At 57.0% G+C, this 24,033-nt stretch overlaps 1 protein-coding gene across 1 annotated transcript; it reads left to right on the plus strand.

Moving 5' to 3' along the window:
- The first annotated feature begins 1,249 nt into the window (after window positions 1-1,249).
- Window positions 1,250-23,982, plus strand: C17H15orf39 (chromosome 17 C15orf39 homolog). The gene is made up of 14 exons (XM_054168786.1): window positions 1,250-1,335; window positions 7,080-10,290; window positions 10,972-11,032; window positions 12,131-12,263; window positions 16,230-16,319; window positions 16,766-16,824; window positions 17,086-17,240; window positions 17,634-17,737; window positions 17,860-17,918; window positions 18,209-18,345; window positions 18,425-18,562; window positions 19,759-19,873; window positions 20,291-20,356; window positions 23,469-23,982. Exons 2-14 carry the CDS (start codon window positions 7,140-7,142, stop codon window positions 23,980-23,982), a joined length of 4,782 nt encoding a protein of 1,593 aa, XP_054024761.1. The 5' UTR covers window positions 1,250-1,335; window positions 7,080-7,139.
- Window positions 23,983-24,033: the final 51 nt, after the last annotated feature.

Consider the following 24,033-nt stretch of genomic DNA (forward strand, 5'->3'; position numbering starts at 1 on the left):
GCAGGGACACCTCCCACTAGACCAGGTTGCTCAAAGCCCCATCCAGCCTGGTCTTCAATACTTCCAGGGATGAGGCTTCCACAACTTCTCTGGGCAACCTGTTCCAGTGTCTCCCCACCCTCATCATAAAGAACTTCCTACTAATGTTCAACTTAAATCTCCCCTACTCTAGGTCAAGCCATTGCCCCTTGTCCTACCACCACAGGCCCTTATAAAAAATCCTTCTTTCCCTCTCCCAGTGGGAGCCAAGCCTATGCCAAAGCTTCACTCCGTGGCCTTGGGCAAAGCAATTAATCTGGACACAGCATCTATGTCACTGGGTTAATGGCAGAGAAAGGCCTTTGAAGAGGGTTAATGATTAGTTGGGAATGTTTGCATGGCCCTCTTCAGACAGGGCTCCTCCGATAAACTCCACACAGCAATGCCAGCAGAGATACTCTGGGCTTGACCCTTAGTGCTGCTGGGGGCTCTCCTGGCCAGGGCAGGGGAATCCCTAGAGCTGCTTTTCTTTGGGGTGGGGAGAAACCATCCCCAGCCTACCCAGACTGTCAGTGGTCCCTCAGCTTGCCTCTGTGCCTGCGTAGAAGATGGGAAATCCATGGTGTGAGCATGGACAGACTCAAGCCTGGGCAAGTCCTGGCCACTAAACCCAGCAGGCTCAGTGTTGGGGGGACATCCCTTGGCCAAGGGTCCTCTTAAACAAGGGCTACCCACAATGCAAGGGACTGCCCGCTGTGGGGCTCCCCTTAATGGGGGGCTCTCCTTAATGGGGGTTCTCTGTAATGGGAGCTGCTCCCTAATGGGGACTGCCTGCAATGGAGGCTGCCCTTAATGGGAGTTCCTTCATAATGGGGACTACCTGCAACAGGGGTTCCCCTTAATGGGGGTTCCTCCCTAACGGGGACTGTCTGTAATGGAGGCTCCCCTTAATGGGGACTCCCCGCAGCACAGGCTCCCCATACAGTGCCTCCTCCATAACGGAGAGCTTTCTGCAACGGGGATCTTTCTCCAGCGAGGACTCCCCTCTGGGGAGTTTCCCGTAACAGGGAGGGTCCCGCTCCGAGCACGCCGGGCAGAGCCCCGACCAGCTCAGAGCACATGTGGCGGAGCTAGGCTGTTCCACCCCGTCCCATCCCGTCCCGTCCCATCCCGTCCCCTCCTCCGGCCGGCCCACACGCACACCCAGCTCTTCCTCCTCCTCCTCCTCCTCCCTCCTCCTCCCACTTCCTCCGCACAATGCGGGCTGCCGGCCGAGTGGGGCAGCGGCTGCGGCACCCCCCTCGCCGCCGAGACCCGTAGAGATGCTCCGGGGAAGGCTTCGCGCAGCCGCCGCAGGTGAGTGCGGGGCTGGATGCGGCCCCGGTGGGCTGGGGTGGCAGGGGACACGGGGACACGGAGACGCATCGGAGCCGGGGGAATGCGGAGCGGCAGCAGGGGCTCCCGTGGCGGCAGCGTGGGGCGGGGGACGGGACGGGACACCCTTTTGCCGCGCCGTCCCCTTGCTTTTGAGCTTCCCTGGAGGGGTTAAGATGCCTGAGGGTTTCCCACCATCCCCCCAAACTTTCCTGGACCCTCTGTCAGGGCTCTCCGCAGATCGTCTGTTTCTGGTTGGAATAGCTGGGCTGCAGGCTGCGTGTCCAGGGATTTTCCCCATTTATGGACACCCGGGCTGCGCAACGTGTGCGCCGGCAGCCGGAGCCCGCCCCGGGCTGCCTTGTGATCGCGATCGCGATAGTACCGCCGACACCAGGGCTGTGCGGTCGGGACAGGAGGACAAGCCCGTGGCCAGGTCCGTGCCTCGTGGTCGGCCAGGAGTGGTGGGTCGTGCCCTGGAGCACCCCCGTGGCCCTGCCTGGGCTTGGCCAACCTGGGTGGGACATGAGCTGGGTGGCTGCGGGCTGGCTCGGTGCCTTCGTAGCTGGGTGTCCGGAGGGAGGGCGAGGGAGGGTGGTGTCGAGCCCCTAAATACTGCGATGTGGCTCTGGAGGCAGCGGTTCTGCCCTTTTGGTGGCTGCTGGCTGCTTCATGCCGGTTCTTTGCTAGCAGTGGGCATTGCTGGGGGTGTTTGAGGAGTAGCAACCTGATTTACAAGACGAGCAGTGGCTTGTGTAGGTGTTCCGTCAGGGTACTATACTGAAAAGAAGCTGGCTAGGGCTGAGGGAAAGATCCAGGTGGGATTTTGCCCACCTGGGAAAAGCTTGGGAGTTGCAAACTTCTGTAAAAAGGGGTAAAGTGTGAAAAGAGGGGAGCTGAGACTGCCGAGACTGCTTGTTTGCTCCCCAGAATGATCTTGGCGGGGAGGGAAAACCTGGCTAGCGATCACGTCCAAACCCACTGAGAAGAGGGGGATCCAAACCCACCGAGGAGATGGGGAAGGTGACCTCGGCAGGCACCCAAAGTCTCCGTGATTGTGAAACCAGTATTGCAGCCGGACAGGAAACCGCTTTCTTACTGGGAGACAAGTCCACCGTGGCTTTTGGGGTGACGTGGAGAAAGGCCCCCTCCCTTACCAGCACCCCTGGGAGGGTGGCTGGAGATGGCCAATGCCAGCGGGCTTAGGAGATGAAGGGTTCTATTTCTTGATTCCTGGGGGCTGGCTGGGAGTTGGCGGATGGCTCTTGGCATCACGTGGCGACGGAAGGAGGCGGGAGGGCCACGGTGAGAAGCTTCTGCTCCTTCCCGCCGCCCGCCCGCCTTAGGGCATGGCAGCCCCGGGCAGGAAATGCCAGGGAGCCCTGCGCCGTGCCCGACCCTGCCGGTGACAGCGGACACGGCCGCGCTTGTTCGAAGCCGGTGGAGGGGAAAAAACAAAAATATCAAAAAAGAGAAGAAAGAGCCATCCCTGGCAGCCTCCCCAGGCCGGGGAGGTGGCGCAAGGGCCCTTCCCCGTGACCTTTCGACACGCCGAGCGCGGCGGATAGATAAAGCCGAGCGCGGCCCGGGAGCGCTTATCGAGCAGGTTTCGCTGCACGCAGCGGGCTGGCACGTGCTCCTTCCCACTCGGTTTGACTTTTGCCCCCTTCCTTCCCCCGCCAAACAGCCCTCTCCCAAACCAAAACAACCACCCGGGAGGAAGATAGCCAAGTTCCCCAGAACGGGAACGAAAGAGGGCTTGTGTTTAACACGCGCATGCACGCACACCCCGGCTGTGAGGTTTGGGTATGGCAAACGCTGGCCACACGTCTTAGTGTTGTGTCCCCCCCCAACACACCCCGATTCCCGAATGGTCCTCTCCTCCCTGCAGCCCCCAGCTCCAGCAGCTCTCCTGGGGCTGGGGAAAAGGATGGTGGGTGTCACTGTTCCAACCGCAAGGGGATAGCCCCAGAGGGAAGGGGGAGGTGGTGACAGCAGAGCTGTTTTCTTGGTGCAGGTGTGGGGATGGTACCAGCCAGGGTTTATTTCAGAGAAAGAGGGAGCCCATTAGTGCCCTCACCCTAATGAGCCTAATGAGCTCACCCCCTATCAGACAGCAGAGAATCCACGTGTCTGGCTCTGGCACCTGCTATGCGATGCCTTGCCCTGTTCTGCAGGCTGGAAATTGGAGCTGGCCACCTGCTGCCCCCTGAGTCAGTTGGGTTTTCCCAAGAGGAAGGGTCTCCTCCTAACAGAATCTGAGGGTTTTCCTGCCTCCATTGCCCAAGAGGGGTCTGCACTGCTGGGGTTCAGGTGACGTGGCAAGGAGAGGGTTGCGTTGGCACTGCCGACGTGCCCAGCAGTGTGACCGGGTCATGGGGTGACAGCAGGGCCACTTGCACAACATCCCTGCCACTGTGGGTTTTGTAAATCAGTGCCTTTCAGGGAAAGAGAAAAAAGCAGCAGGGAAATCTCAGAAGTCACAAGATCCTGGGTTTCTGTCCCAGCTTGTCCACCCTGAGCACTGCCACTGCTTGGAAGGGAACCCATGATGACATCTCCCTCCCACGCAACATCTCCTGGGGAGACACATTTAAACACCACCCTCCTGAGAGATCACTCTGGGGCCACTGGGAAGGAAAATAACCCAGTTTGAGCCTCCCCCACCATGGCTTCACACCCTCCCAGTCAGGGTGCAAGGAACCCCATGCAGCGCTACAGGCTGGGGTCGGAGTGGCTGGAGAACTGTCAAACAGAAAGGGATCTGGGGGTACTGATTGACAGCTGGCTGAACATGAGCCAGCAGTGTGCCCAGGGGGCCAAGAAAGCAAATGCCATCCTGGCCTGCATCAAGAATAGTGTGGCCAGCACGAGCAGGGAAGTCATTCTGCCTGTGTACTCAGCACTGATTGGGCCACACCTTGAGTCTTGTGTCCAGTTTTGGGGCCCTCAATTTAAGAAGGACATTGAGAGACTTGAAGGTGTCCAGAGAAGGGCAACGAGGCTGGGGAGGGGTCTGGAGCACAGCCCTGTGAGGAGAGGCTGAGGGAGCTGGAGTTGCTTAAGCTGGAGAAAAGGAAGCTCAGGGAAGACCTTCTTCTTCTCTACAACTACCTGAAAAGTGGCTGTAGCCAGGAGGGGGTTGGTCTCTTTTCCCAGGCAGGAATACAGCACCAGAACAAGAGGACACAGGCTCAAGCTGTGCCAGGGGAAGTTTAGACTGGAGGTGAGGAGAAAGTTCTTCCCTGAGAGAGTTGTTAGCCATTGGGATGTGCTGCCCAGGGAGGTGGTGGAGTCACCATCCCTGGAAATGTTGAAGGAGGGGATTGGATGTGGCACTTGGTGCCATGGTCTAGTAGTCATGAGGTCTTGGGTGACAGGTTGGACTTGATGATCTTTAAGGTCTCTTCCAACCTAATTGATTCTATGATTCTAAAGCTCAAGGCTCATTTTGGAGGGGCCATGTGGCAACATGTAGCTGACTTCTCCTGGGCATGGTCCCCCAGAAGATCTCAGCCAGCATGTGGTGGTGGAGGAGCCTGCAGCTTCTGAGGGTGCCAGCAGGGAGCTGAGCTTCCTTCTTAACCAGAGTGAGACAGTGACCCTCCAGAGAGGTTTTCAGAGGAGTCCAGGGAAGCTGGTGGCCCTGTGACCTCTCTCCCTGTCCATCAGTGGTCTGGCAGGGAGAGCTGGCAGGGTGCAGCATGTAGTGTGCCAGGGTAGACTGTGTGTGGCTCAGCTGGCAGACTCCAGCCGTGCTGCAGAGCAGAGCCATCACACTCGGGTCCCTGAGCTACCCTTGCCAAGTCTCCCCAGATATCTGCTCCATTTCCCCTTCTGTGGACAAGGCTTTTATCTTATCTCTGCACTCTTCCTCCATTTCCTTCTTTGCTTCTCTGCTAACTCTTGCCACAGAAAAAAAAAGCATGGGTGTGTGAAGAACAGACAGAAGATCCTACTGCAGGAAGCCCATCCATGATCCTGGGGGATACCAGAGCATACTTGGGACATGCTGGATGACATGTGGCCATGCTAGGAGGGTGCTGGGTGATGTTTGGCCATGCTAAGGAGATGCTGGGTGGTGTCTAGCTGTGCTTGGGACATGCTGGGTGAGGTTTGGCCATGCTAGGGAGGGGCTGGATGAGATTTGGCTGTGTTAGGGAGATGCTGGGTGATGATAGGCCATAGTCCAATGATACTGAGGTGGGTCTTGGGGCTTGCTTGGGTGATGTGCATGATGATAAGGTGACGCCAGACGATGCTGGGGGGATACTGCATGAAGGTCCAGTGATGCTCTTGACACTCTAGCAAGGCTCAGGTTTCTCAGTGGGATGGTCAGGAGATGCTGAGCAATACTGGGAGGCTGCTGGGTGATGACAGGAGACACTGGGGGATCCAGTGATGCTCAGGGGATGCAGGGTGATTCCCGGGAAGGCTGGGTGATGCTGGGACGGTGGTATGCCAGCTCCACCTGCTGGCGTGCACTGCCTGACACCGGAGGCCACCACCCGGGGCCTCAGTCAAGCAGCAGCAGCCACCCAAAATCAGAAGATCCAATAATGGAGAGGGTCTCCCTGATCTGCAGGCTGCTGTGTTGGAGGGAAAAGCTTCAAATCAGCCTGAAAGGTGAAACTGGGAGGATTTTGGGGCCTCACCATTCTGTGCTGGCTCTTCACCTGAGCTGACCCTGCTGCCTGCTACAGATGCCCATTGAGGCTTGGAATCCAAAGTGGCCAGCGTTTTTCAGGGCTTTTCCAAGGAGACAGCCACAGAAGTGCTCAGCCAACCTCCCAGATTTGGGCTCCCACCCTGGCTTGGGCAGGGCTACCCCGGCCACCACCCAGGGAGGGGAGCACCTGACCACATCCCTGGCTTCTGTTCTGGGTGTCAGATGTTGCTTCTCAGTTGGGGTGAGTTGGTTTTTAAGATCTCTGCCAGGTGCTGGGAAGATGGCAAGAGGGAAACAAGACCCTTGGCAGAGACTGCCTGTGAGAAGAGCAGAGCTTTCCATGACTATCCTCCTGGGTCCTTTGGTCCTTCCAGTGTGATGTTGCCAAACATCACAAATGAGTAAGAACCACAGAATCATTCAGGTTGAAAAAGACCTCTAAGAACATTGAGTCCAACCATCAACCCAACACCACTGTGCCCACTAAACCATGTCTTGAAGTGCCATGTCTACAGACAACAAAACCAAGCTGGAATTACCCTGTTCCAGATTAAAGCTTGTGCTGACTGAGTCCATCCTCCTGAGGAGTTGCTCTGGGTGTCCCTGGCAGCTTCTTGAGCATCCTGTGCTGAGCCCCTAGTTCCTCAGGGATGCTGCCCAACACAGAATCATAGAATTGTTTTGGTTGGAAAAGCCCTCCAAGATCATGGACTCCAACCACTGACCTACCACCACATCCCTAAGTGCCATGTCCACACATTGCTTGAACACCTCCAGGGATAGTCACCACTCATGCAGGAAAGAATTTTTTCCTGCTGTCCAACCTAAACCTCCCCTGGTGCAACTCAAGGGCATTTCCTCTTGTCCTAATGTGTGTGAAGCTGCACAGGAGAAGCTGCATGTGAAAGCCAAGTGGCTTTCTCCTGCTGCTGTGTGGGTAGGGTGAGTTCTGGGCAGCTCTTAGTGGACCCTGTCACTCCACGCTCTTCCACCACGGGCTGAGTGTTTGCCATGGGGACTTTGCTCATGGCTTATTTTCTCTGTCTCTCCCACTCAGGAAGGCCAGCTCGCCTCACCTATTGCATGCCCTGGTCAGGACACCATCAGCAACATATAAATGGCCTCAAAAAGGCACTTGGAGCCTCTGGACCCTGTGGTTTTCAACAAGCTACCTCGGCTGGAGACGGAGCCCACCACCACCTTCTCTGCCAGCCTCTGCAAGTCCAGCCCCGTGCCCAACCCTGGCTCCGAAAGCTATTTCAACTACAAGGGCTCTTACTTTGCCTGCCCAGTGCAGAGCCCCGAGCAGCCCCCAGCGCGCTGGAGCCCGGCCCCCACCTACCTGCACTATGGCCCCGGTGCCAGCAGCCAGCCCGTGCCAGCTGAGGGGCCACTGCTGGGCTGCCTGCTCTACCGACCTGAGAGCCTGGGCACCGAGAAGGGCAAGGACAACCTGGTGAGGGAGCTGCTGCTGGCCAGGGAGAAGTGGAGCAGCCCTTCACCAGCCCCGGCTCACCCCTTCCCGATGAAGACTCCAGTGGCAGTCAACAAGGCGACCCCCCTGGCTGTCCCCAAGCCGGTGTACAGAGCGCCCCCCGCCTGCTTCATGGACCCCAGGATGGCTCTGCTGCTGGGACCCCGGGCTGAAAGCCTGCAGCAGAGACCCGGGGATGCGGACTGGCCCCCGCCTGCTGCCACCCCTGCTAGCCACCCTCTCCACCCCGGCGAGCCCCGCAGTGCCGCTGGGATGCACAAGAAGGGTCCCCACTCTGAGCCTGCCCTACCACCGCTGCACCCCAGCCTGGCGCTGCCCACCAAGGTGGGCTCCCCTGTCACCTTCTCCACCTACTGCACCGCCTTTGAGAAATACAGGGGCCCCCCTGGCACCCCCTTCCTGGAAGCCAGCTGCCCCACTGCCCACAGCCAGAAGAAGGTCCCTGAGGTGCCCAGCCTCAGCCCAGACCCCTGGGCCAAACTCCGGCCACCCAGCCCAGTCTACCGAGAGAGGCCACCTATGTGCTACCCCCTCACCCACTACCCACTGCCCATCCAGAAAGCTGCCTTCCTCTACCACCCTCTGGCTCCCACCATGGAGGCACCACCCAGTGCTCTACCCGGTTCCTGCAATGGCTTTGGCTTTGCAGGAAGGGGGGAGCCCATTCCTGGCTCTCACCTTAAGCCCCAGACCTCGAGGAGCTGCTACTTCCCCAGCCCCTTGGACACCTATGCGGCGCAGACCGTGGGCCCGGACTCCAGGGCATCGCCTCCCACCAAGCCAGTGGCACCACCAAGGGATGGCGAGCCGCCACAGCCAGCTGGCTACCTGCCAAGCCCCAGCTTTGCCTTCAGCCCTGGTGACAGGGCCAGGTTGGGCACCTCCTTGGCCGGCACAGAGGCAGGCTGCGAGCGGCACTGGGCGGAAAGCCCCCAGCGAGGGGCGGTGATGAGGGACGATGGTGCTGTCCAACCCACCCCCACCCCAGAGAAGGTGTCCAGGAGCTCTGCTGGGCTCACAGAGATGTTTCCCAGCCATGGGGAGCAGGAGCCTCCTTACCCTGGAAGGAGGAGGACGACCAGCCCGGCTCCCCAGGAGAGCCCCCGTGGAGGACCACCAGCTCCCATTGTTGTCGGGAAGGGAGATGCCTGCAAGGCCAAGGATGCAGACAAGGAGCCTGTCCCACCATCTCCATCAGCTTCCTCCCCAGAGAGGCTGAAAAACCCAAGGGACAGGAAGATTTCTCCTTCCTCCCCACCCATGCCAGTGATCAACAATGTCTTCAGCCTGGCATCTTACCGAGACTACCTGGAGGGGACTGAGGTCTCAGTCCAGGTCCCCTTCTGCAGGGAACATCTGTGGGGGGATACCCCACCCCAAAACACAGGGTGCAGCCAGGAGCCTGCTGTCCTCAGAGACAACTCAGTGACGTCCAACCTGCTGCCCATGGCCCTGGCAGGTGGCCGGGAGCTGAAGATGGGCAGCAGCATGGTCCAGAGCCAAGGGGAAAGCTCTTACAGAGGGGTCCTCAAAAAGCCAAAGTTTGTGCCTCCAGACCCAGGGTCTCAGGAGGGCAGCCCCCATGGGCTGGGGAGCGGGGAGCCAGCCCCTGAAGACGTGGTGCTGGACCTCAGTTTGAAGAAGAAAATGGTGAAGGCCAGGGAGACCCAGGGACCCACCAGCCATGCAAGGAGGACACTGGACAGGGAGGAGGAGGAGGAGGAGAAGGAGGGTCCAGTGGGGAAGGAGATGGTGGGAGAAGGGACCAAACCCCAGGTTCTGCCCTTGCTGCTGGAGGTGGTCTCTGGGGACAAGAGCAACTTCCAGAGCTCTGCCACCTTCATGTTCAAAAAATTCAAGATCCTGCGCCCCTCCCAGCCCAGCTCCATGCCCTCCCAGCCCAGCTGCATGCCCTCCCAGCCCAGCTCCATGCCCTCCCAGCCGGCTGGCAGCCCCCCCACGCCCCAGCCCAGCCTGCTGCTACTGCCAGCCCCCTCCAGCAGCATCCCCACCCCACCGCCGTGGACCCCCCCGGCCTCCCCGCTGGCCAGCAGCCCCTCAGCCCCCCAGCCCAGCAGCTTGGTGCTGCGGGGTGCTGGGCTGGACCTGCAGCAGCCCCTGCTGCCCGAAGGCCCCCGCCTGCCGCGGGAGGAGGGCATCTTGCTGCCCGGGCAGTGCCACGGCCCCAGCTGCCAGACCCCTGCCGGCCAGTATTTCACCACCGTGCACACCTGGCTCTGCGACATCATCTCCTGCTCCGTGTCCAGGTCCTCCCCGGAGCTCCTGCAGGAGTGGCTGAAGAAGGCAGAGCCGGAGGAGGAGCTCGGAGAGGTGCCCAAACCCTCCCCCAAGCCCAAGAATGGCTCCAGGATGCCCGAAGCTCAGAAGCCCACCAAAGGCAAGGAGATCTGGCTGGCTTTCCAGGACGTGGCCACCCTCCTCCCCAACCTGCTCTCTCAGCTGGAGACCTTCATGTTTGCTCGCAAGTGTCCTTTCCCCCACGTCATCCGGGCAGGGGCTGTCTTCATCCCCATCCACGTGGTGAAGGAGAAGCTCTTCCCCAAGCTGCCTGGGGCCTGTGTTGACCAAGTGCTGCAGGAGCACAAGGTGGAGCTGCGCCCCACCACCCTCTCCGAGGAGAAGCACTTGAGGGACCTGGAGCTGAAGAGCTGCACCTCGCGCATGCTGAAGCTCCTGGCGGTCAAGCAGCTCCCTGACATCTACCCAGACCTGCTGAACCTCCACTGGCACAACTCCATCAAGCAGCAGCTCAGTAGGTAGCCTGGTGGCAACCAGGGGGTCCTTGGGGCTCTTGTGGGAAGCTCCAGCTACATCTGCCTGCCAGATGCTGCCCTTTGGTGGGAGCATCCAGCACTTGTGTGGTCTCTCAGCATCCTTCTCCTACCAAGGGTCCTACAGGGCAGAAGATTTAGCTTTTCTCTGTGGTTTGTGGAAGGAGAAAGCTTGAGCTGGGCTGTGGTGGTGGAGCTGATGGGTTTGTCCCTGCCTGCCTGGGTGAGAAGAGTCGTCCTGGGGCACATCAAGGGAGTGTTGGTCACTTCCAGGCCACCTCTCCCCATCCCAGAGCAATAGGGAGGGCAGTGTGCACGCTCTGTGCCTGCCCCACACCCTTCCCTGGCAAAAGGACATCCTTTTGCTGCTGCTCAAGGTGATGGCCAGCAGCTTGGATTTGCTACAGGTCCAAGGTCAGAGGGTGAGCAGCACCCCTCCAAGTGGGCAAGTGTTCTGGTGGCCGTGTTTGTGTGGATTGGATGGGGTTTGTAGGCAGCATCATGAGGGTGTTTGTGTCTTTGAGTGTGTTTGCCATGCTGATGGGGATCTTGGGTTGGCTGGGGAGGAGCACACAAGTTGCTCTGCTACCTGGGCTGGAGGGGATGATTGAGGTTGGGGAGGTGAAGACCCTGCTGGCCCTAACCCCTCTGTTCTCTCCCAGGTAGCCCTGGCCTGGAGGCACTGAAAGCTGATGGCAAAGCAATTGCCATGGAGAGCATGAAGTAAAAGGAGGCACAGAAGAAGGTGTCATGGGCAACAGCTGAGCCACCTGCTCTGGAGAACAGGAAAGAGAAGGTTCCCCTTTGTCCCCAGAGTGGGGTCTCTTCCTGGCAGTGACATGGATGCCAAAGTGAAGCAGGTGATCAGCAGCAAACCTGCAGGGAGGTGCTCCCACCAGCAGGGCAGGCGGGATGGCTACCCATCCTCCTGGGATGGTGGTGCTCAGAGACCACTGGCACCATGGGGATCCTCAAAGGATGGTGTTCAGGGTGGAGAACACGCTCCAGAGCTGTGAGCAGGGATAGCTGGTGTGATACCCTGCCCCACGGGGATGGGCTCAAGGCCCTTACAGCAGCTGGAGCTGTGCCTCTGGTGATGCATCGGCTTTGAGGACATCTGCCACCTCCATCCATGACTGGGAGGGCAAGGCTGGGGTTCCAACGAAGCTGAAGGGCTGGAGCAGCATTTTCCTGCAAGAGGAACATGGAAAAGGCCACAGCACAGTTGCCAGCCCTGGGGAAAGGCTGGCTGCTGCAGGGATGATTGACCACCACTCCTCCTCTCTCCCAGCAAGCCTCCCTCCCTCCCTCCTGGGTTTTCATCTTTCAAGTCCTACCGAGATTTCACTCGAGGTTAGAGGTCAAGGGAAACTTCTGTAGTCACAGGATGGGTTTTGCTGATGTTTTGCATGAAGACATTGTAAAAATATGATGGATTCACCTTCACAAGCAGCTGCTGCCTTCAGGGTATGTGGGGGGCTTTGTGAAAACAGAGTAATTTATACTTTTTCTCTTGTTGTTGTTATTTAAACTCATGGCTTCACCCAATTTGCTCTGCTGGACCAAGGTGGTGGGAGCCAGGCTGGTGGGGCTCTCGTAGCTGAAAAAGGCTGTGAGGAAAGTGTAAAGACTGCCAAAGAAAACCACATCCCCACCCAGATCCCAGCTGGCCCAAAGGGAGATGAACATTTATGGATGACCTTTGTGGAGCTGTGGAGACCTCGGCAGGAGGAGATCCTGCATGATCTCCAGAGGTCCCTTCCAACCCCTAACATTCTGTGATGCGATCCTTTCCATGCCATGGGCACATGGCTGTCTCAGGAGGGATCCACTGCATCCCATGGGCATTGAAGGAGTGATCCCAGCAGCCAGGAACGGACAGACGGACTCCCCCTTGGCTGGCGTGCAGCAGCAGCAGGACGCAGCAGAGGCCTTACAAACTCAGCACTCAGGGGTTTGTCCAGCTGATTCAGGGCGTGGAGGAACAAAATGAGGATTGTTGTGATGGGTTCTTTTATTTCACTACAGGAAATATTTATTTTAAACTAAGAGAAGGGGGGATGGGGGGGGGCAGGGAAGCAAGCAACCAACCGGCCAAAATCAACCACCCCCAACCCTACCCCCAGCCCATGGAAATTTTGCAGCCCCAAAGCGTGTTTGCCAGCCTGGGGAGGCAGCTGGTGCTGCTGGCCTGTGGGTTTGGGGTTTTATTTTTTTTGTGAGTGCCTTTCTGGTTTTCCCCTGGGATGTAGTGGGCATGGTGGGGACAGGGAAGGGGGAAGAGATGCTGCTGCAGGGGGCAGCCTTTGTGGAGGGCAGCGTGTGGGGTTCGGAGCTGTACGGCAGGGGCTGGGGAGGGAAGCTGCCCTCACTCTATTTAAATGTTTTTGTAAGGGTTCAGAGTTTTAAGAGGTGCCTTTCCTGATTAAAAAAACAAAACAAAAGAAAACAAAAAGGGTTGGCTTGTTTCCAGATGTGCTGTGCTTTGGGCTCTGCTTGCCACTGTGGACATCAAAGGAGCTTTTTTTCTCGGGAGGGGCCCCAAACCATCACCTGACATCCCCCAGCCAGCTGGGCACACCAAGCCACAGGTCTGGCCCCTGCCATCCAAAGCACTCGCTTACTTCTCACCCAATTCTCCCTGCCACAAGCCCTGAGTGATATGCCCAGCCCCTCTGCCCCATCAAAGCCAGCATTCAACCCATCTTGGGGGTGCAGGGAGCCCTGAAGGTCACCCCTTTGTAAAGGAACACATCCTAGCAGCCTTCAGCCCTTGCCCTGGGGGGAGGAGGGTGGTGATGAAGGTGTCTGTGCATCAGGAGCGGGTCAGGAGAACTATGGGGGTGCATCACCAATCCCCCAGCACTCTTCTGCCTGCTGCTGGGGTGCTGCACCCCAAGGCTGATTGAGAGGAACCCCACCCAAGACACACTGCCACAGGCTTAATGAGGAACAGAGGGAAGCTGGGACCCCTCCAGCCAGGAACAAGCTTCACCTGGGGGCTGCTAATGAGTTTGGATGTTAACTGGGAGCAGCTGGAATGCACCCACAGCCCCCTGGGAAATGAGATAAAAGGGCAGGGCTGGGCTGGGGCTTGGTGTCCTCTTCTCCTTGTGTGTTGCCAGGTAAGGAGTGCTGGTGGGGTGGAAGGGTTTGCCGTTCTTGCTGGGGTCATCTGAGGTAAGCTGGGTCTTGTGGGAAGGGGCTGAGGTAATGGCTGAGTCCCAAGCCTTGCACCAGGAGCCTACCTGGGTCCTCCTCTGAAAGGTACAGAGGCTTGGCACATTTTTTTCTGAGCTGGAGAAACTGTTCAGCTTTGCAGGAGACCTACAGAGGTGCTCTGACTTGGAGCCTCCTGGCTTTGGTGGAGGTGATGCTCTGGGGAGGGGTCAGCCACTGTCACTGGGGTGAGACAGGAAGAGGAAGCTTGGAGGTTGCCAGTCTGAGGTTTGTGATGTCTCTGGGGCTTGGAGGGGCCCAGCCTGAAGCTCCTGTTGTTCTTCTTCACAGTTAGGTTCCCCCTATGGCTTCTCCCAGGCAGAGCCGAGGACTAGGACCACCAAACCCCACAGATGATGTTGCCCTACAGCCAGCAGTGCTCCATGGCCAGAGAGAAGAGACTGTGGCTGTGACCCTATGCCTTGCTGCCCCTGTGGCCACCACTGCCAGCAGGTGGTGGTGCAAAGCCTTCCTGGTGCTGGCCATCTGCCTGTCTGCCACTGCTTTCCTGCTGGGCCCTCTGGCTGCCCTGCCCCAGGCCTCCCTGGATTCTCCAGCCCCTTTCCATGCTTGGTTAGGCTCAGCAGCCTCCCAGCCAGGGACAGGGGATGGTCTGGTGGCAACACAGGAGAAGGTGCCCAGGGAACCTGCTGTGAAGCAGCGTGGGACAGGGCATGGTCTGCTGGCAACACAGGAGAAGGTGCCCAGGGAACCAGCTGTACAGCAGCATGGGAAAGTGCTGACAGGTGCTGTGGATGTCCCAGGCTCCTTGCCAAGGGGAGATGACGTGACTCATGGCACAGATGTGGAGGGATGGAGCCTGGGGATGCCGACTGCAAGCTCTGCCTCTCCCTTGCCAGCTTGGACCTCACCACAGCAGCATCCTGGTTCTGGGTATGGGGAAGGGCTCAGGATGGGCACAGCAGGGGCTGTGACAGAGTGGCTTGGCACAGAGGTGTCTGCTACCTCAGCTAGGCTCCTCCAGACCATGGGTGGCCCCAGTTCTGACTCTCAGCACCCCCTTGCTCTGGGAACCCTCCATAGTACAGGACCAGGCTCACATGATGCCACATGGGTACCAGCAGTGACCTCAGCCCATGGCCTTGGGCAGCCAGTGGGCACAGCAGAGCCCCACAGCTCAGGGACTCATGTCCCAACACCTGAAGGGACACTGGCAGGAACTCTCTCCCAGAGCCACAGTACAATGGATCAACCCAGAGGTGACCAGGTGCTGGCCCCTGGGTCATTTCCAGACCATCAGATTGTGCCCAGTAGAGCAGATCTCAGCTCAGCTGTGAGCTCAAAGCCTCCTGCTGTAGTCACAGCCAGGGATGTACCTTCATGGAGCAGAGCTGTGACAGCAGCACAGGCTGCCAGCAGTGTGCCAGCACCTCATCAAGCCACAGCCACTGACTTCTCTGATGCCCAGCATGGAGCTCCAGTTGCCAGAGCCACAAAGAGGAGCCACAATGAGCAGAAAAATGAGGTGAGACCAAACCCTGGCCAGCCTGACCTTGGTAGAGGTGAGGACCACACTGCTGCTCCTCACCTGGTACCCCTTCCAGGGTTGTCTTCAGCTCTGCCAAAAGAAGGGACATCCAGCTCTACCAAAATGCATCCTGGCACTGACTGGGTACCCTCTAATGTCACACTTGAGATGCCTTGGGACACATGGCCTGCTGGCACCTTCCTGCATGGTGAAGCTGCTCTGCTGGTGGACACAGTCTCGGCCAAGGTCTCAGGAAATGAGTCTGGGCTTCTGGCCACTGTCTTGGCATCACCTTCTAGTACTGTGGTGGCTCATGATGTCACCCCTCCACCAGTCCTGGCTCCCATCCCTCCTCCAGAAGTGGCTGGGGGCCCTGCTATCACCTCAGGGGTGGCAAGAGAGTCTTCTCCCTCTGCACAGCAGACTCTGCCAACATCTACTGAAGCCCACCGTGCCCCTGCTTGGACCAGAGTCCTTGGCACATCAAGTCCAACTGGGGTGAGCTTGGCAGCCCCTGATGCCATCCCAGAGCCTGGAGTGACCCAAGTCCCCTGTGAGGATGGAGCTGGTGTGGTGGCTTCTCAAGAAGACCCAAGGAGCTGCTCCTCTCAAAGAGCTGGGGGTGTGACACATGGCTTCCCCTTGGGGTCACCTACCCAGAGGCCGCTTGTGCATCAAGGTCCCTTCCTGACAGCATCCGAGTGGGGACCTGCTGCAGGGCAAGACCAGGCCACAAAGGAGGCAGAGAGAAGCATGCAGCCAGGAGAAGCTGGGCACAGTGAGCCCAGAACAGCATCAGCAGGACCCACTGCTGCTCCAGCAGGGCCTTCGGAGTCCATCTATGCCAGCCCAGGCTCTGTGCCTCCTCCCAGCTCCAAGAACCCTGCTCTGGAGTGCTGCTCTGAGGCTGTGCACCACACCAGCACCACAAGCTTGCCATCTCCACCCTACCTGCTGCCTTCCACTGGAGCTGTGAGTGCAGCTGTACCAGCAGCAGTCACCCTGGATGCCCAGTCTATGGCCAGGCCCTCTGCCACCTCTCACCACCCCTCAACAGCCACACAACATCTCTATTCAGCTTCAAGAGAGGCCTTCACCAGAGCTGGTCTGATGACAAAGGGCAAATCTGGCTCCTCAAGGGTGAAGCCCTCTGTGCTCCACCCTGCTGTGGTCCCTGCCCGGCTTCTGCCCACACATGTGCTGCCCTTCCAGTTCAGGCTGCTGGGCATTGCTTACTCCAAAGCACTGAGCAACCCAGCTTCAGAGAGCTACAGGAAGCTGGAGGAAGATGTGAGGCTGATGGTGAGTGCAACAGCTGCTGGGTGCAGGGGAGGGAGCTGGTGCAGCAGGTTCTGCTTGGGGTGAGGAGCATGCAGGCTACATCAGCCCTGGCTTGGTCTAGCACCCACCTAGGCATGCTGGAGATGTGTAAATCACTGGCACTGCTCTGCCAGAGATGGACTGGGATGTGTAGTTTGAGGTTGGGCTGGACTTCCTTCAGCCCTGGTAGCTAATGGGGCCATTGCTCAAGGTGGTGGTAGGGGGTGGTCCCTTCTGGGTGCTGTTCCTAGGCTGATGGGAGCCCTGGGTATGCTATGGCCATCCCTAGAGGCCTGGCTGGGGTACCAGCATGTCCTGGCCTGGGCAGACTGAGCTGGCTCCTCTGCACTACTTGCACATCTCCTGAAACATTCACATGATGGTGCTTGTAAAAGCTTTTCCACTCACAGCTCCTCCTTTTCTTCCAGCTAAACCAAATGCTGTCCATTTATGAGACCTTCCTGCAGGCACATATCCTCAAGTTCAGGTGAGTGTGCAGCAACAGAGGGAGAAGGCTGGGTTTGGCTTGGAGAGAAGGGTTTGCCCAGCAAAATGCCCTAGGCAGAGGCTGTGCTCCCTCCTCAGGGTCACCACCCTGAGGGACCCCTGGCTGAAGGTGTCAGGAGGTGTGGATAAAGCCACCTGAGAGCTCTCTTTGGGTAGGGTGCTAAGATAGGGGGGGGTGATGGGGTTCCAAGCTGCTTCCCAAGGGGAAGGTGAGCTGCCCATCATCTCCTCTCCTTCCCAGGAATGGCTCAGTGGTGGTGCAAGGGGAGGCTGTGTTCCGGGGGGACGCTCCTGCTCCCACCAGCTCCCACCTCATCCGCACCATCCTCGCGGAGGAGAGCAAGGGAGGAAGCAGCTTCCGCTGGCGCCTGGAGCCGCAGTCTGTGCAGTCCAACGGTAAGCCATGGAGGTCTCCCCACAGCACAGCTGTTAAGTGCCCTCCCCAGACCTCTATCAAAACTAAAGCTGTCCTGCTTGGACTTCAAGCTCTGCCTTTGTTTGAGCATCCCCTCTCCTGAGCTGCACCAAACCCTGGAGACTGCACCTGCAGCTCCTCTGGTCCGGTGCTGCTGCTGAACACTGTGGCTTCCCCTCCTTGACCTGCTTCTCCCTGGGTCCTGCAAGGTGCTACATCCCAAGCCCTTCCCACCACAAGTTACTCATCTTCACTCAGCTGCCCTGCTGGTTTCTGCTTTTGGGATGTGGCAGAGGATGAACTCTGGGCTGTCTGATATCTCCCAAGGAAGGTGGAGGAACAGCCATGGGCATAACTATCTTCTGAACTTTTAGGCTTCAGCCTGGAGAACCTGGACCCAGAGAAGCTGTCCATCTCTCTCACTGTCTTCCAGCTTGGGAGGAATAAGACAGTCACCCTGGAGAAGCTGGTTGGTGAGGTATGACAAGCCTTGGTGGCCCTTGCAAAGGATGATGCTGGGGAGAAGAGGCTCAGGCTGCCCCATGGTGAGATAAGCTGCCCTAAGGCAGGGGCAGGCTGTGAGCTGTTGTCTCCTTTTAGGTGGTATGGTCTCTCAGTGCCTACTATGAAGTGAGGAATTTCACTGTTCTCCAGCTCAGGTAAATCTCTTTAAGTAACCTTCACCACCTCTTGTGCACTCAGCAGCTAAGTAGCCATGCTGCAAAGATGGAGAGGTTAGATTTAAGGATCTTGAAGGCCTTTTCTGATCTAAACAAATCTGAGAGGATGAGCTGTGCTGCACTAGGATACCTGGGAGGGTGATGTGCAGCTGGTGGCACCCTTTCCTGGGCTTGAGTAGTCCTGAGCTGCTGAAAAGACCAGGAAAGGTCTGCTTAGTCAGCCTGGTCCCAGCTCTCCTGCCTTGCTTAGAGTCCTTCTCTCTCCTCAGAAACATCAATGGGGAGCTGAAGATCACTGGAGACCTCTACCTTGACACTATTGTCCATGCTGATCTTGCAGAGGTTCTGCAAGCCTTGACAGCTCTTGCAGCCTGCTCTGTGGACCTGACCTCCCTCTCAGTGGAAGGTAAGGACAGGAGCTATGTGTGATAGGCCTAGCTCACTGCCACATCTGCTCCCCTAACATTCCTGTTTTGCCTCTTCAGGAGCCAAGCTTGACCTGCAGGTTTACCCAGTCTCCTTCCTCATCACCAACAGACACTTCAATGAGAACCTTCTGGATCCACTTGATCCAGAGCACCAGGAGCTCACCAGAAGCCTTGGTGATGTGGTAGGCATGGCTGGTGGGAGGGAGCCAGGCACTGAGGAATGGAGGCTGAGGACCACTGGAGGAAGAGGAAGTGCTTCAGAGTTGTCCAAACCAGACCCTCACCTCTAATGCTGTTGATACTTGATGGACAGCACTGAGGCTTTAGTGGCAGGATGTTATCTCTGATGGTGCTTCAGTGCTTTGGGCCACCACAATGCAGCCAGGCACTTGGAGGGACTGCAGGACTGCAGCTGCCCTGTGTCCCTGCTGTAGTGGCTGTCCCTAGCTCCATCAGGGCTGTGAAAGTTGGTGGTCTGGCTGGGTGAAACACCTCAAAAGCTGAGCAAAACTTCTCTTCCAGGTGGCAAGTGTCTTGAGAAGGGACCACAAGAGCTTCCTGCAAGTGGTGATAAGAGGATTTCTGTGAGTGGGAGCAGAGGGTCTGCTGGGGCAGCAGGGAGGGACAGGGGGGGATACAGAGCCAGGGAGGCCTGGCTGCAGATATCAACAAACAGGTGGTGGCTCTCAGGTGCAGAGTCCCAGCCACAGAAGGGTTTACAGCAGGTACCTGAGGTCAAGCATTTGTCTATTGCCTCAGGAGTGGCTTGCTGAACCCTCAGGGGTGTTTCTTCCATGTGTCCCAGCTCATAGCCCAGCATGTGGCTGTGGGACTGGCAGCTGCTAGAACTCTCCACCCTGTCCACAGGCCTGGCTCCTTGATCTGCCATGGGGATGTGGTCTTCCAGAACCCTGCTCCAACCAGCCTACAGGTTTTGGAGGCACTTGTGCTCTCAGTTGGACCTGACAAGGCTTTGGATGGTTCAGACTTCCAGGTGGATCCATACTCTCTTGCTGTTGGAGGTGAGCTGCTTTTTGGGGTCTGGTTACACAATCTTCAGGTTGTGGCTGCCTGCATGTGGAGTAGAGTAGATCCATATGCCTTACGCAAAGGGAGTGAGATGTCTTGGCTGGTGAGGTGACCAGCTTGAGATGGTTACTTTGACAGTACAGTTCTAGAAACAACCATAGCCTCCCCCTCTGCCCAGCCTGGGGGGATTGGAAACATGCTGACCTGCTGCAGGGTGGTGTAGAAAGGGGGAGAAGGGGTTGTCTGGGAAGGGCAGGGAGGCTGTCAAAGATGTCAGTGGTGGAAGTGGGTGGCTGGCTGCTACCTGTGGGGGTATAGATTTGTGTCCTACAGACTTGGCTAACTGTTGTGCTCTCTCACAGAGGACACCCTGGAGCCCCCCCAGCCCCAACCAGGCTTTCCAGAGTATGGTGTGGCCATCATAGTTGTGTGTGGCCTCTGCATCATTGCTGCTCCCATTGCTATCTTGCTGGTAAGGTGACATCTATCTGCTGGGGCAAAGAAGCCCTGATCCCTGTGTGAGGGGGGAGCACAGAGCAGCGCACTGGGGTGGGGTCAGGCCTGGCTGCTGCAGTGTCCATGCTTTCCTCTCTAGTATCTGAGAGCCAGGAGGCTTAGTCGGTGGGACAGACCAGCCCTGTGGGACAGAAGGAATGCTGAAGCAGGGACTCAGACCATGGAAATGGAAAACAGAGGATTCTGGGCATTCTCTGAGCAGGCAAGTGGTCTTCAGTCCTTGGAACTCATTTCTGTTCCCTTGGAGCTGGAGCTTTGAGGCACAGTCAGTGTTTCTGCAGCTCACAGGTCCCTCTTGTACCTGGTAATGATCCTGGGCAATGCAAGGAGCTGGAGACCTGCATGGGAGGTGGGGACAGTGACTTCTTTCACCCACAGATACCTGAGGATGTCCATGCACATGGTCAAGAGGACTCTGTCCTGTGAGAAGATAGAGCTGCTGGAGTGAGGAACCAGAGAGGAGTTTTGGGGAGAGACCTGATCAGAAGATGCTCATTGAGCTGCATCTGTTAAGTGCTCCTGGAGGAGGAGGAATAACTTTGTATGGTAAACTTTTAATAAACTTTCTAGACTGACAAACCCAGCAGTGAGTGGCCTCTGCTTCTGCTCTGTGGGTGGCATTGAGCTCTCATACTTGGGAGGGTATTAATAAGCTGACCTTGGTCGTCTTTTGGTTGCATGGTTTAGTTGATTAGGTGGTGTTGGATGATAGGTTGGACATGATGATCTTGAAGGTCTCTTCCAACCTGGTTTTGTTCTATTTTGTTCTCTAGCTCTTGACTAGCTTCTTGCTAGTGCTAGGAGGTGTGAAAGGCATCCCTTTGTAGCCTGGGCTTGCTCCACTGGGTGCTTTCCTTCAGCCCACCAGGGAGAGCACCTTACAATGGGGTTCTTCCTGCTGTCTCCTTCACTACCCTCTCCAGTCATCCTCAAACTGCTTTTAGGGTGCTAGGTCCTGCTTTTGTACCCCGTAAGGCTTGATCTGGTGGTAACCCAAGGTGGTGCCAACAGGCATGTGCTGAACTCTGGCTCCTTTCCAGAGAGGAGAGGGACTAAAAACCAGCCCTTCACTCTGCTTTGCAAAATAAGGAACCCACTCTGTGCTCCTTAACTTCCCCCTGCTCCTGCCTGAAAATGATCCATAGGCAGGGAGTCCCTCAGCAAGGGCAGGTTGGGGACTTTCTACATCCTCAAACCTTGTAAATTGAAGCTTGGGGCCATGAAGCTGTTGCTTGTCAGCTCCAAGCTGTAGGGCTGCCTGTGTGGAACTTCTAGGAGAGGGGGTGAGTCAGGTCTGAGGTCACCTACCCCCAGCATGAGTAAAGAACAAAGTGCAACCTTGAAGGTCCACCAGCTTGGTTCTGCTGCACTAAAGAGGTGGAAAAGAAGCCATTCTCTAGAAAGCTCTTCAAGTGTAGGTTTTCCAGGTGTGATGCTCACCTGAAGGCACAGGCTCAAGGAGCAGCTGACCAAGAGGAAATCCCAACTTGGGGAGAAATAGCAGCAGCTTGGTGAGGAGGGAGGACTGGAAACATGACCTAGAGGTGCCAAAACCCCCCACATCTATCATACTGCTCTCTAGTCTTGTGGTTTTTTGACAAGTAGAACACCTGTGTTTGGATACCTGTAGGATTGTGACACACTTTGAGGCACTCTTCATGTGTGGGACTCCTGCCCTGCTGTGGGGAAGAGCCAAAGGACAGAGGTGGTAAAAATCAGTCTGTTCTGTTGCCTCTCAGCCAAGGGTTTGGGGTAGATCTTGCAACCTCCATCATCCCTAAAGAGGCTGAATGAGTGAGTCAGCCTGGAAGAATGAACTGGAATGATGAAAAACAAAGCAGGGAAAAGTCAAAAATACCTGATGCAACCCATCCTCATCCTGTCTTTTCTAGATGCAAGTGCAGGTTGCTGGGGTTGAAGCACCAGGCTCTGGCTGCTGCCTGGGTCTGTGGCAGCCACCGCCTTGCTGATTGATTCCTTTGAACCTTACAGCAAATGTGAGGTCCCACCAGCAGCATTGCCACTGCCTGGTTCAGGCCCCAGTCCCATGCTGAGACTAAACTAGGTTTGAGTGTTTGGTAGGACAGGTTGCCACCCCCATGTTGCTCAAGACAATTAGGGGCTCTGAACTCTTCAGCCAAAGCAGTGTCTAGGTTTAGGGTTAAAATGTTCTTTTAAGGGGCACACTTGAACAATTGAGGGACTTGTACTCAGTGTGTCCTTGACAGCTGAAAAAGTGTTAGTTAACAACAGTCAGATTCTGGGCTTGAAAATACTGTCTTAGACTAAACTAGTCTCAGTGCCTGAAAGAAACCTTTGCCAAGGGTTTGTAGTGCTGTTGAGAAATGTTAACATTAGAAATGTTTTGTGAGACTGTGAAACCAGAACACTTAGTTATTTATCATTGTTTTAGAACTCTCTGCACTTAGCTTTGAAGTACTTGGTATGGACTGTAACTTCTCTGTATTCTATGATATGGCAACTTCTAATGCCAGATAAGGAATTGTGCTTAGAAATGAGAATCTCAAGAAGTTCAGGTACTCCTCTGGACTGTATTTTGAAGACACCTAACCGATCATCTTAAAAGTTACTGCTGAGAATGAGAACTTTTGGATACAACTCATTATCATAAAACTGCATAAATGCTGCTTAAAATTGGTGGTTCAGTGGAACAGTGCTTTGGACACTAGTCCCCTGTTCCCTGGTGCCAGAATAAAGCACCTGTGCATTATCCTGTGGGTTTGGTGTGATCTGTCTACTTACAGTGCTAGGATGAGGGGCAGTGGCTGTGAGCTGGAAGAGGAGACTAGGAAAAAATTCTTGTTGGGGGGGGAAGACACTGGAACAGGTTGCCTGGGGAGATGTTACATGTGCTCCTTTCCTAGAGGTGTTCAAGGCTGAGGCCTTGAGCAGCCTGGGTGTGTGGGAAGTGTCCTCCACTGTAGCAGGTGTGTTAGAAGCAGACGTTCTTTAAGGGTCCAGGAAAGAGCTACAACATAGAGCTAGGGACTAGAACATCTGCCTTGTGAAGAAAAGGTGAGGGCTTTGGGCTTTTTACCCAAGAGAAGAGTGATGGGGATCTTCTCAATACTGATAAGTACTTCTAGGGTAGGTGGCAGGAGCAGGGGACTAGTCTTTTTTTATTTTCTTTTTTAGCACTAGGACAATCACAGGATATTAGGAGTTGGAAGGGCCCTCTAGAGCTGGAGTCCAAACCCCCCCTGCTAGAGCAGGACCATAGCATCTAACACAGATTGCACAGGAATTCAGGAGTAAAGACTGAAGCAGAGAAGGCATTCAGCACCTCTGTCTTCTCTGCGTCCTCAGTTATCAGACTTGAACAGAAGTTGAGAGTGGTGAAGCCCTGGCACAGGCTACCCCCAGAGGTGGTGGAATCTCCTCTGGAACCAGTCCATACCCTCCTGGAAGCTGTCGTGCTCCTGGACTAGATTTTCTGCAGAGGTCTCTTCCACCTTCTACGATTCAGTAATTGTTATTTTTGGCTTATTGTACACCGGAGCCCTGGGGCCCTTCACGCTGGGTGCTGCCCCTGTAGCCGGCGGCTAGGCGCCGCACGAACCTCCGCGACCCTCCCAGGTACAGGCACTCTCGCCCTGCCACCCCCCGGCTCGGTCCGCGTCTGCCCGCACCGCCTCCTGCAGGTGCCGCTGCAGCGCCGGAGGCAGAGCGGAGCCTGGGCCTTCATGCGTGCTCCGTGCGGATTCTGGCTCCGCCAATCACAGCCCGGCTCGCCCGTCCTGGCCCAATCCAGCCACCCTCACCAGCTCCGTCCCACCCAATCAGGGCCAGAATCCTCGGTCCGCCGCTTCCCCGCCCGGCTTCTGCCGCTCGTCGCACTCGGGCCGCGTTCCCGCCGCCGCGGCTCCGCCGGCAGCTCTCCGAAGGCGGTGACACAAGGGGGGATGGAGCTTCCCCGCGCCTTCGGCCGAGCCGCGCTCTCAGAGCGCCGGCGGCGGAATCGGGGCCTGCGGAGAAGAGAAGCTTGGCGGGGCGGAGCGGGCCCGGACAGGGACGAGCCTGCTAAGCCGGACGGGGCTAAACGGAGATAGGCGGAGCGCGGCCGGGGTCAGGGATTAGCGGAGCTGCTGGAGCCTCGACCC

The sequence above is a fragment of the Dryobates pubescens genome, chromosome 17 (genome assembly GCF_014839835.1).
Source record: "Dryobates pubescens isolate bDryPub1 chromosome 17, bDryPub1.pri, whole genome shotgun sequence".
In the NCBI taxonomy this organism is placed as follows: domain Eukaryota; kingdom Metazoa; phylum Chordata; class Aves; order Piciformes; family Picidae; genus Dryobates; species Dryobates pubescens.